A 22634-nucleotide genomic window follows, 5' to 3' on the forward strand; every position below is an offset into this window, starting at 1 on the left:
CTATTCTCGGGACCAAATTGCACAATTCACTGGTCATCCATCATGAACAACTTTTGATAATACAAATGACACACAGCGAGGACATGCGCCTGTGTTCTACCGTGCAGCGATGTACGTATGGTGCCACATCGTAGAAAACCACGCCATCTTCTTGTTCCATCGCATAGTACATGCAGGTAGCGCGTACTACGCGATGGAATAACAGCCATGGTGTTTTGGTCACTTCAGGATCACATGTGATTATTATTGCTCAGAGTTATTAGGTATTTATAAAACCCCAGTGAATTAGCTAAAACACCAGGTATTTATTCAACTTTGTAACACAGTTACAGCAGATGTATCACTCTTTTAGCCACGTAAAACCGACGCCAAAACAAGTGCAAAGCACAATAAATGGAAGACTTCCAAACTCTAATAACGTTATGGTGCACGTCATCTAAAACCGTCCAACTGGCCAAATCGAAGAGTGGAGATTTTATTATTTAACGTTCAATTGATGTAGTTAAACCCAAATACGTTAAATACCGATTTCATGCGTTTTATGTCACCGGATAATATATACGGATAAGAGTCACATACAAAAGTCAAGATACATCGCAGCGGCCTATGGCCAAATATCCAAGCGCCCATGTAAAATACCGCTAGGTTAAATATCTATTTCTGGACCAATTCATCACCAAACTTGAATCTGAGACGTAGATTTCTTCACCACATTGAGATCTGTCGATTCTACGTTTCAATTTGCTGAAATTTTGAGTAATGAATTTGAAATAGAAGTCGGAAAATTTTGTGAAAAGTTCGTAGTACGTTGAAGTACTTTTTAATTTTATGAAGGGACCTTTGGAATTGAATGAGGTCAACATCCGATTTGACAGGATCTCGTTGGATTTCAACAAATTGGGAGCGTGCAGCATGTCTCGAACCAAGGTCGTCAGCATGAGTGCTTCGTGGACGATGCCTCATGCATGTGTGTGGAGTAGGAAGCGATCATGATTGTGCTGGACGCAAGCGTCGCCATGCGCAGTCCGTTGGCGGAAGTGACCCGGAAAGTGGAGGTAGGCAGTCGCTTCGAGGCCGCCAAGAGCGCGATCCAAGGCATCGTGAACCAAAAGCTGTTGTTTCGCAAGAACGACGAGGTGGGGATCGTCATGTACGGTACCGAAGGCACCGACAATCAGTTGAACGCGGACGACGACAACAGCTACAAGCACGTGACGGTCGTGAGCTCCGTTGCGCCGGTGACTATCGACCTCGCTAAGCAGGTCCTCGCCATGGAAGCGGCGTCGGTCGAGACCCCCGCGGACGTCCTCGACGGCATTATCGTCGCACTCGACCTGATGATCCGTCGCACCGACAACAAAAAGTACGACAAGCGCCTGGTTGTCATCACCGACGCTGCCACGCGCATCAACAACCCGTCCGACATGGAGGTCGTGTGCACCATGATCCAGAACCTCGACGTGCACCTTCAGATCATGTGCGTCCCGATCATGTGTGCCAACCCGGTTTCACGAAGTTACAATGTATTTTTATCGATTTTTCGGCCACATTTCATGTTGTTTTGCAAAATCATAAGGGTCATGACGTATTGTCATGTTATAACGATACTGCTGTTTATTTATACTTTATAAAGGACTTGGTATATGGTATCCTTCGTGTGGTTGCTGGATCTAGTTCTTACCCGATGATGAATACAAGTAAGTACTGTACAGCTGTACAGTAGTATACATTCATGCTATATATGTAGTTGCTACCCACGAACGTACATTATGCTTTGGGTTTCTTGATATATTAACTCAGGTCGTTCAAATTGGCCATGTATTGGGTTTTAAAATTATATATTCATAAAATATAGCAAATAATAACAAAATATATTATTTTATTGTATAATATTTTGTGTTTATAATAATTTATCGACCTTTTCTGCTAGACATAGCATGTACTTTAAAAAGATCAGACGAATTTGGAATATATATTTTTTACTTTACTTTTGTATCATAGTGGTATCGACTTTGGGCTGTCTCAAGATACCAAACTGGAACGGATGGACAACGTCAAGGGCGAAAATGTGGCAGCTCCGTCCATCAAAGTAAGACGATTGACTCCCTGGCATCGTCGATTCGATGTGAAATTCTATATATATATATATATATATATATATGATAGAATTGTTGAATATTTAGGAGGAAAACGAAAAAATGTTGCAATCTATTGCCACGGAAGTGCACGGAGAAGTCCAATCAGTGTCGAAACGCATTGATTTCTTGGCTCAAAGCAAGCTCAAGCCCGTGCTGCAGGTGAGATTTAACTATCTCTTTCTATTGTGTATATTTCAAAGTCGTCGTACATTGATAACTTTTTTGACTTGCATATATATATATATATATATATATTACATTTTTGGAAGAATGAATATGGACGTCTGTCTATATTGAATTGTGTGCTGCTTTCTTATCCACATAAATCAAGATCATACAATGATACGTGTTATCTTGTTTTCACAGTTCCCTGGTCGATGATTTATTTCTGGTATTTTTTCTCACATACATGTATAAATATATTGTGTGTTTTTCGATTCACAGTTCACACAAACGCGATTCGATTCGTTTTTCTGTACGATTCACAAATATATAGACGACCAAAATGCGCGGAAATTTGGAGTTTGGGGACGCCATGTCCATTCCCGTGTACGTGTTTGCCAAGGTGCTCGAGGCGACGATCCCGTCGCTGCAAAAAGAGTCGCAAGTCGCCAAACAAAGCACGACGTACGCCGAGGACGACGCCCCCGGCAAAGTCCGCATGGAGCGCACGTCGTTTGCCCCGGTACGATGTCAATTGATTCGATTTTCGACAGGGAATAATGAAGCAGACGACCCCATTGGTCCATTTGTAGGACTCCTTGTCGCTGATTAGCTCCATAATTGTTATACGGTGCATTTAGTGTTTGTCGTTCGTCACGCGCGTGTTTTCGTACTTTGTATGTTGATCTGGTTATGTTTTACTAGTAGTAGTAGTAGAACTACTCAAGTTTGTATGTTGAAATGAGTATATATATATATATGTACTGACTTGTGAATGGGTGATAGGACCACCCCGACGAAGAAGTGCCCCCGGAACGCCGGATCAAAGCGTATAAATATGGCTCGGAAATGGTACAACCTATATACAGTATATATATATATATATATTGTAAGAGTCGCTGTAAATTCGCGTGGTTATTTTCGATTATTCCATGCGGAATCTCGCTGGTCCTTGTGATTGGCTAAATATTCGTGTCGATTTTTAAGAGCCAATCAGTTTCATTCAAAATTGGATAAGCCAATAGCGTCGAGTCGTGATTCGTTTTGGCGGCGAGATATTCGATTTATTCGACGGGGTCTGGATATTTATTCCGAATCCACGATAGTCCTTCCATGTTATATATATATATTTATCTATTTAAGAAATAATATATTCGTCCTAATCAGTTTCTTTTTTACAGTTAGTATTGTTCGTCGGCTATTGTAAAGGCATGTAGTAGTAGTAGTATATCATGCCAACGGGGTATTATATTGTAGATTCCCTTCTCCACTGCCGATCAAGCTGCACTCAAACTACTGACAACGCGGGGATTGAAAGTGCTGGGTTTTGTGGACAAATCCCAGTGGAAACGTACGACGCCGCAGCACCCTTTTATTGCCACCTCATCTCGATGGTTCAACTACGAACTGTGGTTGAATGTGTGTTTGTTTATAAATGGTGTATGCTTGATTCAAAATATCGAAAAATGAACCATCGCCGGATTGATGCGAAATATGATATTAACCACGTTCTTTGGGACTATTCATTCGTCGTTTTAGCCAATCATACTGCTTTGATATATATATTTGTTGGCGATTTGCACACATTGGCCAGTTTCGGTGAAAAGCACAATATATATATGTGTCTACAACGTTACTCCCTACTATATGAATATGAAATACGTGTGGGTTTGCCTTGATAGTGTTGTATTAAATAGTGTTGTAGTATATAGTGTTGTAGTATATAGTGTTGTTAGTGTTGTATTATATAGTGTTGTATTATATAGTGTTCTATGATATATTCTTGAGTTTTTGAGAAATAACCACACCTTTATTCTATGGTGTAGATGGCCTGGGCATGACGGGGACGGACGCAGTGTTTGGTGACTTTACCAAGCCCAAAGCCCAAGAAGCCATCCACGCGCTCAGCACTGCCATGCACGCCGAAGGCAAATTCGCCCTCGCGCGCTTTGTTCGGGTAGCCAACGCCGCCCCCAAAGTGGTCGCTTTGTTTCCAAGTAGGGGCCTTATAAATATATTATATCTACGCAATTTATATATAAACTGTGGGTTAATTTCGTCAACGTTTGGACTAGATGTTCAAGAGCCACGGCTGCATTGTCTGTGGATGCAACAGTTGCCGTTTGAAGAAGATTTGCGTCCGTACGAGTTTTCATCGCTCGCGTCCAACCCTACGATTCAGCCTACCGCAAGTACGGATACTTGTATATGTTATATCCATCAAATCTATATATGTATCTTTGTATATATCATACGTATCGATCAATGATATTTTTATATATATTCGTGTATAGTGTATCAATCAAATAGACAGATATATTTGACAAATATATATATTTGATGGATTGAATGGATTCGTGGTCGATATATTTGACAACTATCTAAATCAAATATATATATATTTGATGGATGGAATGGATTCGTGGTCGATATATTTGACAAATATATAAATCAAATATATATATATTTGATTGAATGAATGGGTTGGTGGTTGATGTACTTATGACTACCTATCTCTTGATTTTTTACATCATGTTGTTTCGACTTTCATTATTCAACACACAAAACACATTGGAACGTTTTGGATATTTTATTTTGTATTTTTATGTGTAAAATCCCACTGCATTTGGAGTTTGTTATTCTTAGACAAACAATCCAATTGTCTACCTACATGTGTGAACTATATTCTTCTATTGACATACATATTGTGAATTTCACCCAAATTTGGACATTTCGCCAAATTGCTTTCGAATCTCTTTGACCCTATTTAAGCTTGTACACAGTATATTATACAAATATTATTATATATTGGTTTTGCCCAATGCGGAGGGGTCAAACGTTTGGATTGGTAGAAATACGATATGACGTGATTTGATTGGCTCAGGCGGTTCTTTTATCGATTCTCCTAAGACATATTCGATTCTCCAGTTTCGAATCGATTTGACAATATATATATATATATATATATATATATATATACGACCGAATGTCTACGCTATTTGTATATATATATTTTGATACCCTATTGTATTCCCCACAATGGATGTTAAGTTGACACCACACAATCAATGATATGATTATTATCTCGTCATTAGCACAACTCGCGGCGGCCGACACGTTGGTGGAGATGCTGAGTCGTCCTGCGTCCACGTCACATGCATTCAACCCGGCACTCCAGCGTCTGTACGACACCATTGCTCATCGGGCGATGGATCCGACGGCGCCGCTGGCCCCGCTGCCGCCGCATGTCGAGCGGTACCCACCCCTTGGTTTTGCATGTACCGATTGAATCGTTTATGCTATGTAGCCACTTGCGCGAAGATCGGACGTTGTTTGAGCCGGCGTTGGCTGCGATCCACGCCTTTGACAAGGCGTTTCAATTGAAAGAAGCGGCGAAAGCCAAGGACCACAAGAAAAAATCGTTTTGGAGTGACGTGAGTATTGGCGACACGAAACCGGCCGACGTGCCCGTGGCAGATGGAGGGGGCGGTGACGACAACGACGACGGCGAGTTGGACTTGGATGTACGGATATATATATATATATATATATGTGTTTGACAAGGGAATATGAGATGGTGTATATATATTATTTATTTTCGATAGGATTTGTTGGGCGAAGACGTGACGGCGGTGGGATCGATGAATCCGATTTCCGACTTTGAAGCGTTGTTGGCGACGAATCAATTGGCCAAAGCGCAACTTGGTATGACTAGTGTCTTGTGTTGGGATTGTTTAGGAATATATATATATATATATATATATATATTTAGAAAAAGTGGTCATAATCAATAATCTTCTCGGTGGGGATTATGTATAGCGGTGATGGGTATGGAAGAGCAGATCTTGGGTTTGTTTCGACAAGATGCTCGTGGGTACCACGCAAAAGGCCTCGATTGTCTGCGCTACTTTCGTCGTCGCAGTCCCGAGGTATACAAACAATTCGTCTCGTATCTTTATATATATATATATATATGTATACTAAAATCTCTATTGTATATGTGTGCTATGAGATGTGTGATATACTACTATTAGATCCACCGCACGACGTTGTTCAATGCGTTTCTGCACCGTGTCAAAGCCGAGTTTGGTCCGTCGAACGGCCCCGTGTGGCAGCTACTGGTGGAGCACCACGTCACATTATTGAGCACCCGCGACGATCCTTCCTGTGACACGAGTATCCGCGAGGCTGAGGTATGACTTTTTTAGCTGGATTAAAATATACGAAATTATACTCATGGGGCTGGCTATATATATATATATATATGTTGTAGAGCTTTTTGCTGCCGGACGCCCAAGTCAAGGACGAACCCACGGGGGGGGCGGAGGTGGTTGATGCTGGTCAAGACGACGAATCGGATTTATTTGCAGACTTGGAGTGAATACTACTATATAATACTACTAGTACTATAGTGTACTATTAATAGTTTGGAAATATAAGCTGGCGCTGTTGTCGTTGCGGATGAGAATTGTGGGCGGGACGGACGGTGGAGGATATTACTGAATGCCGCCGCCGTTTGCCCTGATCTCCACTTACAAGAAAAAAAATTACCAGCATGGGTGTACAGTTCCATGGGTTGTCTTTAGTTACGGTTTAGGGTGTACCTGTACAAATTAAAACTAAGTACAGTGCACGAGGGAATTTACTGTAAACGCATTAATTGATCATAACGATACTGTATCTAGCCAATATTCCTTTCTGCTGCCTTTAAAAACGTTTGGAGTAGTAATGATCTAAGTAATAAAGTAAGCAGTGAGGGAGCTTTTGCATAATGGACCAGCAAGTTTATACGACGAAAATAGCGCCTAATAAAGGTTACAAAATTAATAAAGTAATGCATATTTTCCATAAATAACTTGACTACCTCGAGTTTTTTTCTAAAAAAGTGTATCCAGGTAAAACTTATGGAAATTTATCTATTTATAAAATTCACTTATTATCTTTATAATACAGAAATATTATAAATATTTTTAAAATATATGGTTTTACTGTTAGTCTAATAACAGTTTTATTAGTTTTTTCAAAGATTGGTTTCTTGTTTAAATGCTTATTCAACGATGTTGAATATTTACAGTTAAAAAGTCTAGAAATGTAGGCTGAATCAAAATCTTCGATTTGCACCAATCAGAATCGTACATTCATAAAAATTTGATTTTTTCTCACGTCATTGATTCAAATGTGACAATTCTTGATGGAAGAGTCGTATTCATATTTCAATACGATACTATTCCCCATGAGCCTCATTTTTCAGGGCTCGAGTAAAAATGGAGTTTTCAGTTAACGTGTGGAGGAGGGTCGAGTACTGTACTATAATAATACTATTACTACTATCGTTACGTAGATTATTAATAATTGTAGTACAAGGGTACTACTAATAGTAAGGTGATTCATTAATTTCCGCCCAGTTAGCAGCCAATCACAATCGTCAAACGAAGACAATTGGACAAAATTAGGTACTTAGGCTGAGTCTGGATGCCACAGAAAATTTTATGTCGATTAATATTCTGACAGAGAATTCCCTTTTCAAAATGTTCTGATGCGACCTCTGGGTGCCATGACGGAATGAGAACTATTGATATAATATCATGTTGGTAAAAACGGGACAGTTGAAGTTCAAACTGTTTTCTGTCAGAAAACAGTAAAACTATAATGTCACAAGTGGTGGTTTGAAAAATTGGCAAAATATTTCTGAAAAGTTGCAAAAAGAGGCGTTTTCTGACATTTTTTATGGCAGCCTGAATGGCCCTGAGCATTTAATATTTGCGTTCTTTGACACCTCATGTAATCTCATCATTACAATGACGTCTAAATTGAATACCTTGTACACTTTATAAAAATTACTATTAAGAGGTTCTGAGAATTTCGGTGGTCAAATCTGTCTGTGATACATTATTCAAGTCTGGGCGGAGTTTACAGGAAAGTTACAGAATTGAAAAATTCGTCCAGAAAAATGATGCAACGATGGGTCCCGCATAAACTATTAAGCTCCTCACGACCTTGCGAAAGTACGTTTTTCAGCATCACACACACGAGCGATGAGTTACGAGACTTCAAAAGTACGACAAGCTGGGTGGAAATTGCATTAAGCACCTTATGTAGTACTATGAATAAGTTCGTATACCGGTGAGAGTGCAGTTTCGGTAGTGGATGGACACTTGCAATCATGAGATTTAGTTTACTTCACATATTCGCCTTTGTATCCTGGGGTATTTATTGTGTTGGGTGGATGGAAGTGGCTTTTCTCAGGTAACTTGTTCGCTACTTACTGTGAGTGATGTTACGGGCTTGGTTTGCATAAAATGGGGAAAGCTTGGGAACGTTTCCAATCGAATGTACCGGTATCCTTGGGGTACGATGTAAGTTACGACTTTTGCGCACAACTCATTCATCGTAAGGATACAACGATACAGTACTTCGAAGTACTAGTATTTGATTGGACCTACTATTAATAGTACACCCTACCACGATTTCAAGTACTCAACCACTCTAGAATTAAATCCCTGAGAGCACAGATCCAGTGTTGCTTACGTAATCCTTTTACTTGTTCTTTTTATGGTAGTTAAATCTAGTGTAAATCAAACCAACTTGGGGTTAACAATAAGTGAATTTATCGCTAATCACTTGAAATTCAACTTAATCCCGGGAATTGCAATACAAGGAAGGGGTCTGGAGGTTCCGAGGTTACAGGGCTACTGGTTCTTTTGAAGGGAAATGATCACGTAACAACAGTGGGACTGGTGGTCTCAGGGAATCATTCCTCAAGTACTTGCAGAAAATCAGTTCAGTAGAAACTGATTGATTGACTACTTCTGTACAGTACGGTATACGTCAACCTGTCAACGTAGTGTTACATCCAACTGCACCATTGAAGATACAGTATCCATCCCTAGGTAGTACAATACAATTCAAGTCGGACTCCTATATAACTTGATAAAAACTATCAGAGGTATATATATCTTCACAATAGATTATACCTGCCATACATTATACTAGTCAAAGTCATTTTATAATGGTAAGATATCCTACATATTCATAACCTTTATAACTCGATAAACATACGGTATCGCGGGCCTCGATAAAACAAACTGACAATTGTATTCTATGTCTATCCGGATTCGGATAAAAGCAGATCAGTGTCCGACTGGTATTACGCAAGACGGTAAGTATGTTTCAAGCCTGTTGTGGGGTGGATTGTACATTACGTTATACTACTACTATATAGTTAAATTAATCTGCTTCTTCGTGGCGTCACACACCAGCCGTCGCCGCGTCTTTGTGGTGGGATCGACGAATATGCGGAGTGCACATGCCTTGGTTCTTGGCCAATCTTTTGCAGCCCTGCACCATGCACATCTTGTCTCGTCTGTGGGTTTCACACAGTCCCCCGCCGCGGTCAGTCTTGGTGCAGCCTGGCATCGTGCACTTCCGACACCCGCCGTGGGTGGCGCACTTGTTGCCCCGCTGGACGCCCTTGGTGCATCCATCTTCGATGCATCGCTTGCCACCGCCGTGGGCTCGGCAGAGGCCGCCGCCTTGGCTACTTTTGTCGCAGTGCTGGAACTTACACCTGGCGCCCCCGCCGTGGGCTTTGCAAACCCCTTGGGATTGGGCGGCATTGGGGCACAACGCAACACGACAGCACTTGCCACCGCCATGACTGATGCAGTACTGGCTGTGCTGGGCTTCCCGATGGCAGCTCGGCATTGCACACCGCATGGGTGATGGCGGAAAACTAGGCATCGGGGACGATGGAAGGCTCGCGCTGCTTGACGACGAGTCCGTTTCGACGTCCAAATCCAAGTACCAGCTCAAGTAGTGGCCAATGTTGGGATACGACGACGTTGGAGGAGGTTGAAGGGAGTGAAACGGGATGGGTTCACAGGTCAAGAACGGCAACATGGCGGCAGGAAGGACTGTGGACTGCATGGAAAATCGAAAACTGATCGACCCGACATATCCCAGCACCATCACAGTATGTTGCTGCGGAGGAAGTGCTGCCAGCTGAGGGTGGCATACATATGGATGCTTGACAACATGACGCGACGTCCAGCTCCCAATAATAAACACCTTGCCCGAGAGTTGCATGTCGTGTGTTATTTAATATGACCATAACACGAAATAATACACAAGCGTTGGAAAGATGAGTTGGTTGCTATGGGCCATCCGTCCAAAGAATCTACGCGTTCGTTTTGATGCGAATATCATCGTGGCTATTTTCCGTCCACAGGTCAGTCAGCTCAAGACTACCGGTATGTTCTAGCTAACTGTCCGTTGTAGCTATCAATCATTTAAATAATACTAGGATGGAAATTGAAACTATCATCCTTTGGAGAGTTGTTAGTTACGTCGGTCCGTTTGGCTTGCACACGCGTCATATGAATAAATATGAGGGCAAGATGCAGTCAAGTCATGTGACAGCTGTGCAACCCGAAGTAACATTTAACGTGGATACATTTTGATTACGACATCACAGGGCAGCTGCGGTTGTTGCTTAGACATCATCCGTCGAAATAGACAAGCGTTTCCGGGCTCACGCCCTGTGGGGCCACCTCACGCTGCTTATGTGTGCCCATCAACTCCAAATGAGACCACCCTCGGCACTGTTGGTGAAGCTAGAATGGAGTCGAGTTTGGCCCTCATGAAGTGGGGTTTACGGTACAGTAGTCCAATTTGCACTTGTCCTCCCGACTCGATGTACGAGCTTATAGTGAAGGCTTGAATCAGGTCGAATCTGTCAGTTATAACTTTTTGATCATGTCGCATACCATGGCATCATTGACAGGGCGAAAGACAATACACAGGGTCGTGTAATTCCTTCACTGAACAGGCAAATCCCTTTAAATCAAACCCTAGGGGCCATCATTGACACTGTGAATTAGTCTTGACTTTACAATTTCTACAGTACAGTACTACAACTACAAGTATTAATAGTAGTAGCTTCGAATCATAACCTGATGAACTGATATGATTGGCTTGTTCTCAACATGTTAATCAAGCATATCTATTCAACGTAGAATCGCTCGATAATGATTGGATAATCTTTCGTACTGTACTACTAGTACTAGTGGTAGTACAAATCCCAGTACTACTACGTAGTACTATTAATAGCGATTGAAAATGGATTTACTATTGATCCGAGCGGGTTAATAGAACCTGGTAAGACTACTAGAGTAATCCCCCCACAACAGGTGTACCGGTATATACCCTGCTGGAGAACCAATGTTGTCACGGAAGTATGAATTAACTCAATCAGCCAATCAAAACGCTCTATTTTTCACAAATAAGTACAGTCATGTGGATTATGTCAGCTTGGGGTTAAGGCATCTATCTCCAGTGGTTAACGATAGCTTACCACGTACTACTATGCACTCAACCCCGGGAATAAAACTATACATCGAAGAATATGCTCACCGGGGGTTGGACGCAGTCCCAGGTTTGTACATGTGTGGATGTGCCGTCGACTTACCTAACAATAAGGAATTCTTCCACAACAAAGGTATTTTGAGCATCCAGCAGGGGTTATAGTACACCCCTGTTGTGGGGGAATTAGTCGTGAAACAAAGACTTCTAACGTTATAACTACCGCGTACTAGTAGCTGCTATAGTAGTTCAGCGAGAAAATTCCTAACGTTACGACATACTTTCGTGCTGTTTACCGGTAAGTGGACATCCCATCGGGCTTGTGTTTCGGTGGCAGGATACTGTAAGCTAACTCTCGATTACCATGTCAACATATCGTTTTCCTTGATACTAGTACTACGTAGTATGTCTGATCGCAAAAAGACGCCACGATGCCGCCTGGTAGTACTGTTATTGATCTGTCCGTAGAGAGTAACTCGGGAACTTTAACTGCCGAACAATCGATTTCGCGAGTCTGAACTTTCGTAGTCTTGAAAATGGATGTACTACCGGTACGGTAAACAGTACAGTAGCCTCTCTGGGGGCAGCTTCAGGCGGGCGACGTTAGGCGAGCAAATTGCTTTCGAAGTACCAGCAACGACGGCAGCGCTACAGCAATGGAATCGTTCTTGTTTACTTCTACAGTACTCTGTCGCAAGTAGCTAATACACTGAAACGGCAAGCCAAAGTGGATACATACATTAATTCCCTGAGAGCAACAGGTCCACGCGTTGCTTACGCTATCATTTCACATGTTCATATTAGATGATAGCAAATGCAGAATGAACCAAAACCACACAACTAGTACACTGTAGTACATTCCAGCTAGGGGCTAAGTGCATTTCAGTGGTTAGCGATAGCTAACCGTTAGTGATGCACCCCGGGAATGGCAACACTATAGGTCCGGGGGTTCCGTTCTTCTGACGAGAAATGATTGCGTAAGAAGAGTGGAACTTTTGCTCTCAGGGAATTATTCTGGATACATACATACCCTGAACATACGTGGCAACGGTAGAGACTTCGCATAAGCTACGAATAACACGACCGCATATGATTTTTAACCAGTCCTCGTCTACGACGTTGTGGGTGTTAGAGTGTTGCGAGAAATTCAATGTGATGATGTGGATGTCGCTGACTTGACGAATACACAGTGCTTTATTATAGTGTACTTCGAAGTACATTTGACAAAATTTGGCCTATCACGGCGACCCTTGGGCCAAATTGCGAATTTCGATTGGCTGCCGAAAGCTGGCGCTCGTTCTGATCCTCCTTTTAATAAAGCGATTCGATCATAAATGACAGAATAACAACCACTAAAATAGTCACACCCACTCAGCAGATTTTTCCGCCAATTAAATGAATGCAGTGTGTCTTCTACAGCTTTTGATTGGTAGATATACACCAATTATATCGATGCATTTTGATGAAAGACCTGTTTTTGCTTTGATTGGCTGAATATATTTGTTCATTGGTCAAACCACATGTACATTATATTAAAACACAGCCATCTGAGACAAATGTACATTATATTAAAGCACACTGAGTAGTATGTTGTGTGCAATTGATTTCCTCGTTGTCAAGGGTACTTTTTATTTTGAAAGGCTATTAAACCTACTAGTACCGCAGTGGGTGTCATATTCTTTTTTCTTGATTGCGGTGTTGACGCACACAACCAACCCCAGGGTGAGACTTACCGTATAGTGTATATGTATTGCGACAGGTGGTATTCACAAGCAGAGACAAGTTCTCAAAATTCTGTTAATCCATTGCGTCATACAAATTTGAAGTATACCATACAGTATTCACAAGGAACGCTAAATACTACTCGAGTACAGTATACCTAGTAGTACTAGGTATCAGTTATTACATGAAAATTATCAGTTATTACAGGAGTCGCAATAGACTCAAGACCTACGGGACAGCATTTATTAATACTGTTAATATTATACCATCCCTGGATACTATCCCTGTGGGTAATATAATATAATCGTTGAATCAAAGCGTGGATGACATGGGATGAAATGGAATGAAGTTGTTGGATGAAACCTAAAGTAGTAACCAGGCCTTACTGTACGTTGGCCCTGACCGCCCGGGAGGGCGTCGTCTGCGCAAGCGCGGCCGTACGAGAGCGCGGATCTAAGCTTCTCACTTCAACGAAAGATCTATCTTTTCTTCTTGTCGGGCAGCGGCAGGTAGGCCGTAGGCCATGCCGCACCCGGACGAGGCCTGTACTAGTATGCAATACCTAGCATTATCCAAATTTACTCTCGTCTCTACTAATTAGGATATGACCTAAATACGTATTATTAGTGTATAGATAAAATGGCCACTGCGACAAATATATCCGACACTATCTGATTGGTTAAAAGTAAAAGCCACTGAGCTTGCATTGGTGGATGTCTCTTCGATTTCAATACAATGTGACGTATCTAGGGATTTTTCGAGTGTATCGAAGTGCAGTGAATGAAATCGTGTACATGTTATTAATAAATGTTACAGTTAATGAAATGTTGCTCCTGCGACAAGATCCTCGTCCAATGATACCACGATAATATCCGTCGACGAATCAAATCGATCTCTCTTGTCGGTTATCCAATGGTTGAAGTCAAAATTGTCGGTTTTGTGTCGTGTCTGAAGTATATTATGTTGGAATGACGCACGATAACAAACGTAAACGGCCAATTATTGCCCCCGGACCAATTGTTGCCCTCTTTCATTTTTCATCATCCATTTATTTAATTAAATACATGCGAAGAAAAAGATGCTTGAGAATGATTAGCTTTAAAAATGCGTGTCCAACTGTTTCCCAACTCTAAATTCAACACTCAAATGTAAAAAGGGCAAACGACTGGTCCGGTGAATTTCAAAACTTTTGAGTTTGTTGGAAACATAACTTCGCTAAAAATACTCCAAATTCCGATCAATTCGAGTTTATGGATAGAGCATTGTTTCCCCTACAACTGTATAATCGGTTTCAGATTTTTGAATTTTCATTTCGTCACGAGATATGGCCAATATAGTAGCCCACGGGTCGAAATGAGGGCAATAATTGACCGTTTACGTTATCACGGATATTTGAAATCCATATATATAATTCGTAGTACGACATGATATTGATATGAATAAAAAATGTTTAAAAGGTCCTTTTATATAAAATGCTCCCGTCCATTCGGGTTAACATGTAAAATTGCTTGGCAAATATGGAACAGGTGCTTTTCATTACTGGTAATTTATAAAACTACGTAGTAATGTTATGAGTGGGTCAGCATCACACCCCATTTTTTGCCCAATTACTCCGTAGTACTCGTATTTAGAAAATTTTGTTCAAAGTAATTCGAAGAATTTGCTTGTCACCTATTTTTTACTGTCTGGATCAAACTGATTTCAAAAGAAACTTGACGATTCTCAGTTCCAATTTTCAGAAAATAGTCCCTTGAGCCTTATTGTATTTTTTGGCGAAAAAAGGAATAATTGGAAAAATATTGAATTCTCCAAATTTTGGATCCAGACAGATATTTTTTTATTTTTTGCCGATTTCTTAGAAATTGCCAAAATATCCAAGATTTTGGCGTTTTCTTTGACATCCAGACTCACCCTATGTGGTTTTATTTACCCCAAATTTTCAAAGGAACCGCGCGACATTTGAGTGGCTAGGGGGAATCATTTGATCCAATCAGTGACAAGTATTTCCTGAATAGCCAATCGGCGATCATATCCACATCTATTCAGAGCCAATCGTTCAGCGGGGTTGACAAGCGCCCTTCATATGTCTACAGTATCCTTATGTTAATCCAGCGCCCCAAATTCCGCCATTTCCTGGATCTTGAGTGACTCCTTCATCATAGCAGCGATCTCCGCGTCGGAAAACTCGCTTCGGTTAGCGTCGCCTGCTTTCGCCTTGCATTGGCAGGTCCGATGGCGGCACTTGCGGCACTGCGTTCTTCCCGCCGCCTAAAATATTAGCACCAACTATTAGGTCCAACTATTACTTGCTCAAACTATTAGCTCATTACCGCGGCAGTTGTAGCCGACGGAATAGCCTTGGTCGACGCCGCGGGGCCATCCAGTTGATCAGCCAACACGTATGCGTGCATGGTTTCGCAAAACACTCCAATGAGTTGGTCCATTTCACAGACTTCGAGCCCCGTCAAGTGTTTCAATGACGTCCTATATAGTACATACGATCCGTTTCCACGAAAAAAATCAAATATATATATATATCGATAAAAACAGATACAAAAAGTCTCGTACAACAACAGACAAAGCACACGTACGGAGCAATGGCGTTGTGCCACGTCGTAGGCGTCCGTCCATGCACCACGAGCAGCAGCAGCAAACACATGGCGTTCCACTACATATTAACATATCCATGTTTACAACACGTCTTGAAGAATCTATAATTCATTCATCTATCGTTCCAGATAAATGAAATCAATAAAAATCCATTTTTCACGAACCTCGCACACCCGTGTGCCTTCTATAGGTTGTCGCAGATGTAATGTTTGAACCACGTCGCTCATGTTCATCTGAACGCCGCGGTCGCTCCTCAAGGCGTGACAAGCTTGGACTACGAACGGCAGCTGGCGTGTACAAAACGTCCCAAACAACAGCCGCCGGTTGTCCAGATCCGTGGACGATGTCACAGGGGCTGCCACGTATTCGACGTTTGATTGGCCGTTAAATCGCGCCACCAATTGGATGGTGGCAGGGGTCACCATCTCGCTCACTTTCCACCACAACGATGCAAACGGTGACAAGTCGGCGGCGCTGAATGTGTCGACATTGCCTTCGCTGTCTTCACTCGACTCTTCCGCGGCGGACGAGTCGCCGCCGCTGCTGGTGTCGTCATCGTCGGATGTAAACACTTCCTCCTCGTCCAGGGGGTCCGGAGTAGTAGTACTAGTACTAGTACTACTAGCCGCCGCCAAACGTTTGGCGAGTTTGGACGCGCGGTTCCCCTTGTGCGCGGGAAACACGTAGCCTTCGATGAGCACGGCGTTGGCAGTGCTAAAGTCAGTGGACGGCCGTGGTGGCGCCACGTGTTCAACGATCTGGACGTCTCTTTCAATCACGCCCATGCCAGCTTGTTTGGCCCATACGACCTTAGGCCCGGCTGACGTGGCACGCCGAGAGGCCGAGGATGGACCGAGGATAGGGTGCTTCGGTAGCGGAACGCCTAGCGACGAAGCTGCGGGTCGCGACTCGTCGTAGTCCTTTGGGTGGGGCTTGGACGTGCCAAAGACCTGTGTGAGCGACGGCAGCATTTGCGGCGGCTTGATCGGAAGCGACGCGACGTACTTCCGGGCGTCCTAGATGATGATGACGATGAACCCGAAGTTCAGAGGAGGTTGTAGGAAGAAGACGAACCCCCCACCTGGAGACAAGCGTCGCCACAGAACTGCTGTTCCTCTCGCGCGTTGTACACCTGCTGCTTGGCGAGAGACACGCGATACTTTTGAGGTCGCCTGACATGGTCACGTGTGAAAAGCAGCATGGACAGAGAAAGCGTTGAAGGATGCTTGGGACAAAAGCATCACGTACCGATTCGCAATGGACTCGCGACACAGCGGCCACCCACATCGTAGCTGCACAGACCGCTCCTCGAACACATCACGCATGTGCCGTTCCTGGAGGATCTGCGAGCACAACTCCAAGTACGCACGCGGCACCGACGCCGTCAAAAGTGTCGACATGATCACGAATGCGTCTCTGGCAGTCGCATGACTACCCGAGTCGGACACATCGTACGCGCCGCTGCTACTGCGAGTGTGCTCCATGAATGCCATTCGAGAAAATTGCACACTTGTTGAACATACAGGGGCTGTTTTAAATTGTTTTGTTTTGTTTACTAACAGTGTTATAAACGCCCTTCAGTCGTCCTGCTAGTAACTTACTCCAACACTGTCCACCACTGGTAGTACATGCTATTCAAAGCATGGACACTGATGGCATGTTCCTGTGAGAGTCGGCCACGTGTTCACGCCCCACTTGGAGCGTAAGTCTTCGGTAGTATTAGTTGAAGCCATCGAATGCATTACAGTGGTACATAAAATACTCTTATTTTAAACGCGTTTGAAATACATTATAAACGTCTTCTACGCGTCTACTTCCCAACCGATTGCTTATTGAATGTAGGCATACCCGCGGGTTCGAGTCAACGCCTGGCGTTTGCCGAAGATGTACCCAAGCGCCGTAGTAGCCACGAGCATGGCCGCAAAGCCGATGATCACAACCGCGCCCCACGTATTGTTCTTGGTCGACGAGATGTCAGGGCAGTCTGAGCTTGTTCCCGTCGTCATATTCGTGGATGTGGCCTTGGCTGCGGTGGAGCCGGCCGTGACGATAGGTCCCACCACTTTGGCAATGGCGGCGGGGATAGTCGTAGTGGGCTCTTCGGTATCGTCAGTAGAGACTTCTGTCGTCGCGTCAGCGGCTTCGGGGTAGTACCCCACCGAGTCCAAGTACCATTCGGGGTAGCTCATGGGTTGCACCTCGAGGACTTCATTTTCGAACCCCGACACGAGGAATCCGTCGTGGAAGCGCGTGATCACGTCCGACAGCAAGTTCATCGTCGCTGCCTGTGCATCGTTGGCGAAGCTCTCGGTCGTCTTGGTCAAGACATCAATGGCGGCGGCATCGCCTACTTTGTCCTTGACTTCTTGCACCGCGACTTGAACCGAAGTTTGGGCTAAATTCCGTCGAAAATGTCAAAATTTGAACATAACATGTACAAAAAAAAGATTAAAAAGACAGGACGACTCAATCTGAGCGTGCCACGTCATCTAGTCAAGTTGAAGTTGCATGTTACCAGTGTCGGCCGTGTACTCGGCCAGCGCCCTGGCTTCTGCCACGACAGGATACACGTGTTCAAACCACCGGCCCACGTAGTTGCTTAGCAACGAGTTTAACCAGTACGCTGACGTAATGTCAAACTCGCGCAACGACCCGGTGCCGATCACAGCGGGGACGACCGTCGCTTTGACGAACACTGGGATATACGTGGATGCCGACGGGGCATGTGGGGCAAACCTACGGCCCAGTTATGTCAGCAACGTGCGTATGCAACAGATTCGAACATACCATAGCAACGAGTTGAAAGCCGACGTCGGGTCCAACGTGACCACATACGAATACGTGGAACCGCCAATCGGCGTTTCAAAGCGTCCATTCAGAGCAGTTTCGCTGTCCACCGCTACGAGCCATCCAATTTAAAAAAATGGATGATATATATCACGAGGCATGCGACAACGTTTCATAACTACCGAATCGATCGGGACTGCCATACGGTCCAGCGGCCACGCCCACAGTCAAGTCAAACTCGGTGTTTTCGTAATGGTCGCGCTGGAACCGGATTAAATCCATGGCAGCCAACGTCACCTCGGCTTCCACCTATGGAATACATACTGTTAGCCATGATACAGTACTCTGACACATCCCCCCACATACACTCTATCCAAACCTACCGGAACCGAAAACGGATACGTGATGGCGTAGGGGTCGGCCACAGGCGACAGCTCGAGCGTCGGGTTGGCGAGGGAAAATACGCGCCACATGCGACGGGTCGAACCCACGGTGGACTCTGGCAAGTGGCCGTAGACCACTGCAAAGTCAAACGTGTCGGCGGTTTCGTCCCACAAGCCGTTTCGCGATGCCACGTCATGCACGTTACTAGACGCCATGTACCAGTCCGAGTCGGTGACGTTCACTTGGTGGATCACAAACTGGTTGGCGACCACCGCCACATCCGTGTCGGGCACGCGCTGCGCCGCCCATACCGCTGACGCCCCCGAGTCGTCTGGCAGAATGTGGAAGATCCAGCCTTCGGTTTCATCTGCCACGGTCAGCGCTTCGCCCGAGTAGATGTCGTCCCCGCCCCACGACGACCCGTAGAACCCATACGTTTCCGCGAGTTTGCCCATCAATGCAATGGCGTCCCGCGCAGTAGCCGTGCGCTCAAGAGCCACCCGCGTGAGCTCGGCAATGTCAAACGCAGCGTTCCCGCCTTGCGATACGGGGCGGGCCGCCAGCTTGGCGCCGCAGCTGCTGTGGCCAAACGATAGCTGTAGTTCGTTCACAATGCCCACGACCCCATCCAGGTACGCGTATGTTTCTCGGATTTGAGGGATTTGCGCGATCGCGGGGGAATCCGTCCAGTTGAAGAACTCGCCAGGTTGTTTGAGGTTGTCCACCGAATATGCTGGCCCTCGGTCATTCCCAACTAGGGCAACGCCAGGAGCCATATACAGTATGAGTTGTGCCTTCATCATAAAATGTGGATAAGGGGGGGGGGCAATGTATATACCGTGACGGGGATACTGAGACGACGTCAAAAACACATTGCGCGTCAAGTCGGAGCTCGTGCTTTCCGTGTACTGCACCGCAGGCACCTTGACGAGGCGAAAGTCGCAGTCGGGGCAGTCCAATGAATGCGCCGTCAAAGGAGCTCCGGTTGCGGACGCCTTGGCCCCCACGAGGATCGACGTGGATGTGTGGGCTGCCTGCACTACGGCCACCAAAACGGCTGCTGCTGTCACGATCACGCGCATGTTTGTGTTCTGGTCAAGTGTGTCGACGATTGCGGTGAAAATCGCAAATGGCGATCAAGTTCGACTAGTAGTCTTGGAGCTGCAGCATGGGTGGATGGATTGCCACGTATGAAAACGGACGAACGATGGGGCTCTCGTGCAAGATCTCTTTCGAGTGGCGTCACCGACTCACAAATCGGTTTCACACCACACGGCGGTTTCAAACAAATACGAGGCACCTCATTTTTGACATGAGGATGCGCATGCTTAACGTTAGATGTTATCCAACAAGATCAAATCTGTCCACAGGAATAATGCTCGGTAACCGCTGTCGAACCCTAGAATGCTCGTGTAACGCGATTTCAATACAATATACCCATTGGGCAATGCGCAACTCGAGTCAAACCATTCCGCTCTTGGCAGCAATCCTCCAGTTGCATAGCACCAAAGTGAACGCGTTATTCCGTTGCTAGCAATGGGAGTACTTCGCAAACCATCATGTAGACAGAAACGAACGAAAACACTCTGACCATGCCTGTTGACTGTGAATTGGAATGATCGAATTCTACCCAGATCGAATTCTACCCAATAGTCGTTTCATAGAGTATGTACTTATAGTAACCGACAGTCACGCAAAATGTAACTGTGGATCAATTAACAAATGGCTTCCCTTCTACACCCCCTGTCGTATCCAAGGATATATCTGTACAATACTGTATAGTAAATGTGTATTTCTTCATCGTTTAATATGGCCGGGATGCGTGTCTGGCTCGCCTGGCGCCACTGACGTCGCGCTCCACCGACGAACGAATGGCGGACCGTCCCCCACCACTCATCAACTGGCCTTGTGATTGAGACGGCGGCATCCACTGACACACCCGGGCATCTTCGCCGCCTGTGAGCAGCATGTCCGCCTGCCAGTCCAGACACCGGATCGCTGCTTTATGCCCGCCGGAGAGCGTGGCTTGATGCACGATGCCAGCTTGGGGGTTCAACTGGAACACATTGAGTTGGCCTTGGTGGTTGCCAGTGGCCAAATGCAGCTGGTCTGACGCAGCATTGTACTTGCAGTCGACGAGGTAGTCTGTGTGCAATCCCTACGCATATTGTTTATGTGTTTATATTCTAAACTGGAGCAACATGGAGAATAAATCGAATTGTACGATATATGGAGCCAATCCGATTGCAGGAAACCGTCATCCACGTCAAATTCGTGTGAAACTTCAATTAGTGTGTGATACCAATCCCCACATGACACCTTTTGACATACAAAAGTCAAAGAATCGATTGATTGATTTGGCGATTCAGCACAAAAGTAAATAATCCAAATTATGGGTAAAAGGGCAATATCATCCTCATAAAATAGCAGCACATAGCCAAAGGTGGCCATCGATCGAAAATGCCTTGGATCAACCAAAATCAAACACCCAAACAGCAAAATGTCCACTTCAACACACAAACAATCGGCATGGTTGTTGGTGGTGATGCACACTGGGCAGTACCGCAGAGGACGAGCTGCACTGGTCTCGAATCGTAGGAAAGTGCGCGAGTCGTTCCGCTGTCGTCAAGTTCCACACATCCAGCGTTTCCGAGCCCGTGAGCACGGCAATGTTGTGCAAGTCTGGGCCAAACATGCAAAATCTAGACACGGAGCTCTCGACGTTGATGGTTGAAATCGTCGCCTCGTCCTCGTCGGCGATTGTGCAGTCGAACAAGCACACGATGCCATCGTCGCTCGCAGTGATCACTTCGGACCGCCGCACCGGGTGGAACTGCACGCGGGTCACGTTATCCATGTGCGATTCTCCATATTGGCCCAGCTAAAATGCATGCTTGTTCAATGGAAGAGGAAGATGGACGGCTGTACCTTGCGCAACGTCCGCAGGTCAAAGAACACGGCCGAGTCCGCCGCACCAGCCACGACCAGCGTGTCTCCGCACCCGACGGAGCAGCTCCACACCTCTTCGCCCACGCGGATGGTCTGCACTGCGGCTGGCTGGCTCTGGCGCAGGTCCCACACTTTGATAGTCCCGTCGTTCGAGCCCGAGATGACATTCCACGGCTGCGTCTCCGAGATCACGAGTTCGTTGATCGTGTCCGTGTGCGCAGTGAACTGGCGCTCGCATGAAAGTGTGGCACGGCTTCGCGCTTGAATGGTCCGATCCGACAGGGCTAGAAGCACATGGTCCTTGGACGCCGTGGTTTTGCTGGTGGTTCATCGAGCCTCAGTGATGACATCCAGAGGACGAGGGAGAGAGAGGTTGCGACGTACCAGTCCAGGACATACTCGTAGTCTTGCTCGTCGGCCGGAAGCTGCAGTGCGTCAGGGTCGACGTTGAAGTGAGTTACAGCGGTGCCACGGAGGCCAAGCGTGGACGGCGCCACCAGCGACATCAAAACTTGTTTTCGC

The 22634-nt window shown here is 45.1% G+C and overlaps 5 protein-coding genes across 7 annotated transcripts; 1 reads left to right on the forward strand and 4 right to left on the reverse strand.

Moving 5' to 3' along the window:
• Positions 1-897: 897 nt before the first annotated feature.
• On the forward strand, positions 898-6761 carry H257_08842 (hypothetical protein). Its single transcript, XM_009834908.1, has 15 exons — positions 898-927; positions 981-1477; positions 2002-2089; positions 2184-2297; positions 2635-2823; positions 3087-3152; positions 3558-3651; positions 4127-4297; positions 4376-4492; positions 5396-5555; positions 5608-5824; positions 5906-6005; positions 6120-6229; positions 6335-6493; positions 6574-6761. The coding sequence occupies exons 1-15, from the start codon at positions 913-915 to the stop codon at positions 6679-6681; spliced, it is 2205 nt and encodes a 734-aa protein (XP_009833210.1). The 5' UTR covers positions 898-912; the 3' UTR covers positions 6682-6761.
• A 2772-nt stretch (positions 6762-9533) lies between these two features.
• H257_08843 (hypothetical protein) lies at positions 9534-10268 on the reverse strand (the record flags this gene model as incomplete). Its single annotated transcript, XM_009834909.1, has 1 exon — positions 9534-10268. The coding sequence occupies one exon, from the start codon at positions 10266-10268 to the stop codon at positions 9549-9551; it is 720 nt and encodes a 239-aa protein (XP_009833211.1). The 3' UTR covers positions 9534-9548.
• A 5081-nt stretch (positions 10269-15349) lies between these two features.
• On the reverse strand, positions 15350-17495 carry H257_08844 (hypothetical protein). 3 transcript variants are annotated; one of them, XM_009834910.1, is made up of 6 exons: positions 17241-17495; positions 17074-17164; positions 16157-17008; positions 15974-16050; positions 15713-15866; positions 15350-15650 (listed from the first exon to the last, which is right to left on the reverse strand). In XM_009834910.1, exons 1-6 carry the CDS (start codon positions 17483-17485, stop codon positions 15486-15488), a joined length of 1584 nt encoding a protein of 527 aa, XP_009833212.1. In that variant the 5' UTR covers positions 17486-17495; the 3' UTR covers positions 15350-15485. The 3 variants fall into 3 exon arrangements, with proteins under 3 accessions (XP_009833212.1, XP_009833213.1, XP_009833214.1); XM_009834911.1 differs by having other exon boundaries at positions 15713-16050; XM_009834912.1 differs by having other exon boundaries at positions 16157-17164.
• Positions 17496-17738: 243 nt separating this feature from the next.
• Positions 17739-20423, reverse strand: H257_08845 (hypothetical protein). Its single transcript, XM_009834913.1, has 6 exons — positions 20002-20423; positions 19163-19917; positions 18962-19088; positions 18780-18891; positions 18508-18728; positions 17739-18387 (listed from the first exon to the last, which is right to left on the reverse strand). Exons 1-6 carry the CDS (start codon positions 20243-20245, stop codon positions 17822-17824), a joined length of 2025 nt encoding a protein of 674 aa, XP_009833215.1. The 5' UTR covers positions 20246-20423; the 3' UTR covers positions 17739-17821.
• A 515-nt stretch (positions 20424-20938) lies between these two features.
• Positions 20939-22634, reverse strand: H257_08846 (hypothetical protein). Its single transcript, XM_009834914.1, has 4 exons — positions 22497-22634; positions 22092-22431; positions 21727-22044; positions 20939-21321 (listed from the first exon to the last, which is right to left on the reverse strand). Exons 1-4 carry the CDS (start codon positions 22616-22618, stop codon positions 20968-20970), a joined length of 1134 nt encoding a protein of 377 aa, XP_009833216.1. The 5' UTR covers positions 22619-22634; the 3' UTR covers positions 20939-20967.

Source organism: Aphanomyces astaci (genome assembly GCF_000520075.1).
Source record: "Aphanomyces astaci strain APO3 unplaced genomic scaffold supercont1.20, whole genome shotgun sequence".
Classification (NCBI taxonomy): Eukaryota; Oomycota; class Saprolegniomycetes; order Saprolegniales; family Verrucalvaceae; genus Aphanomyces; species Aphanomyces astaci.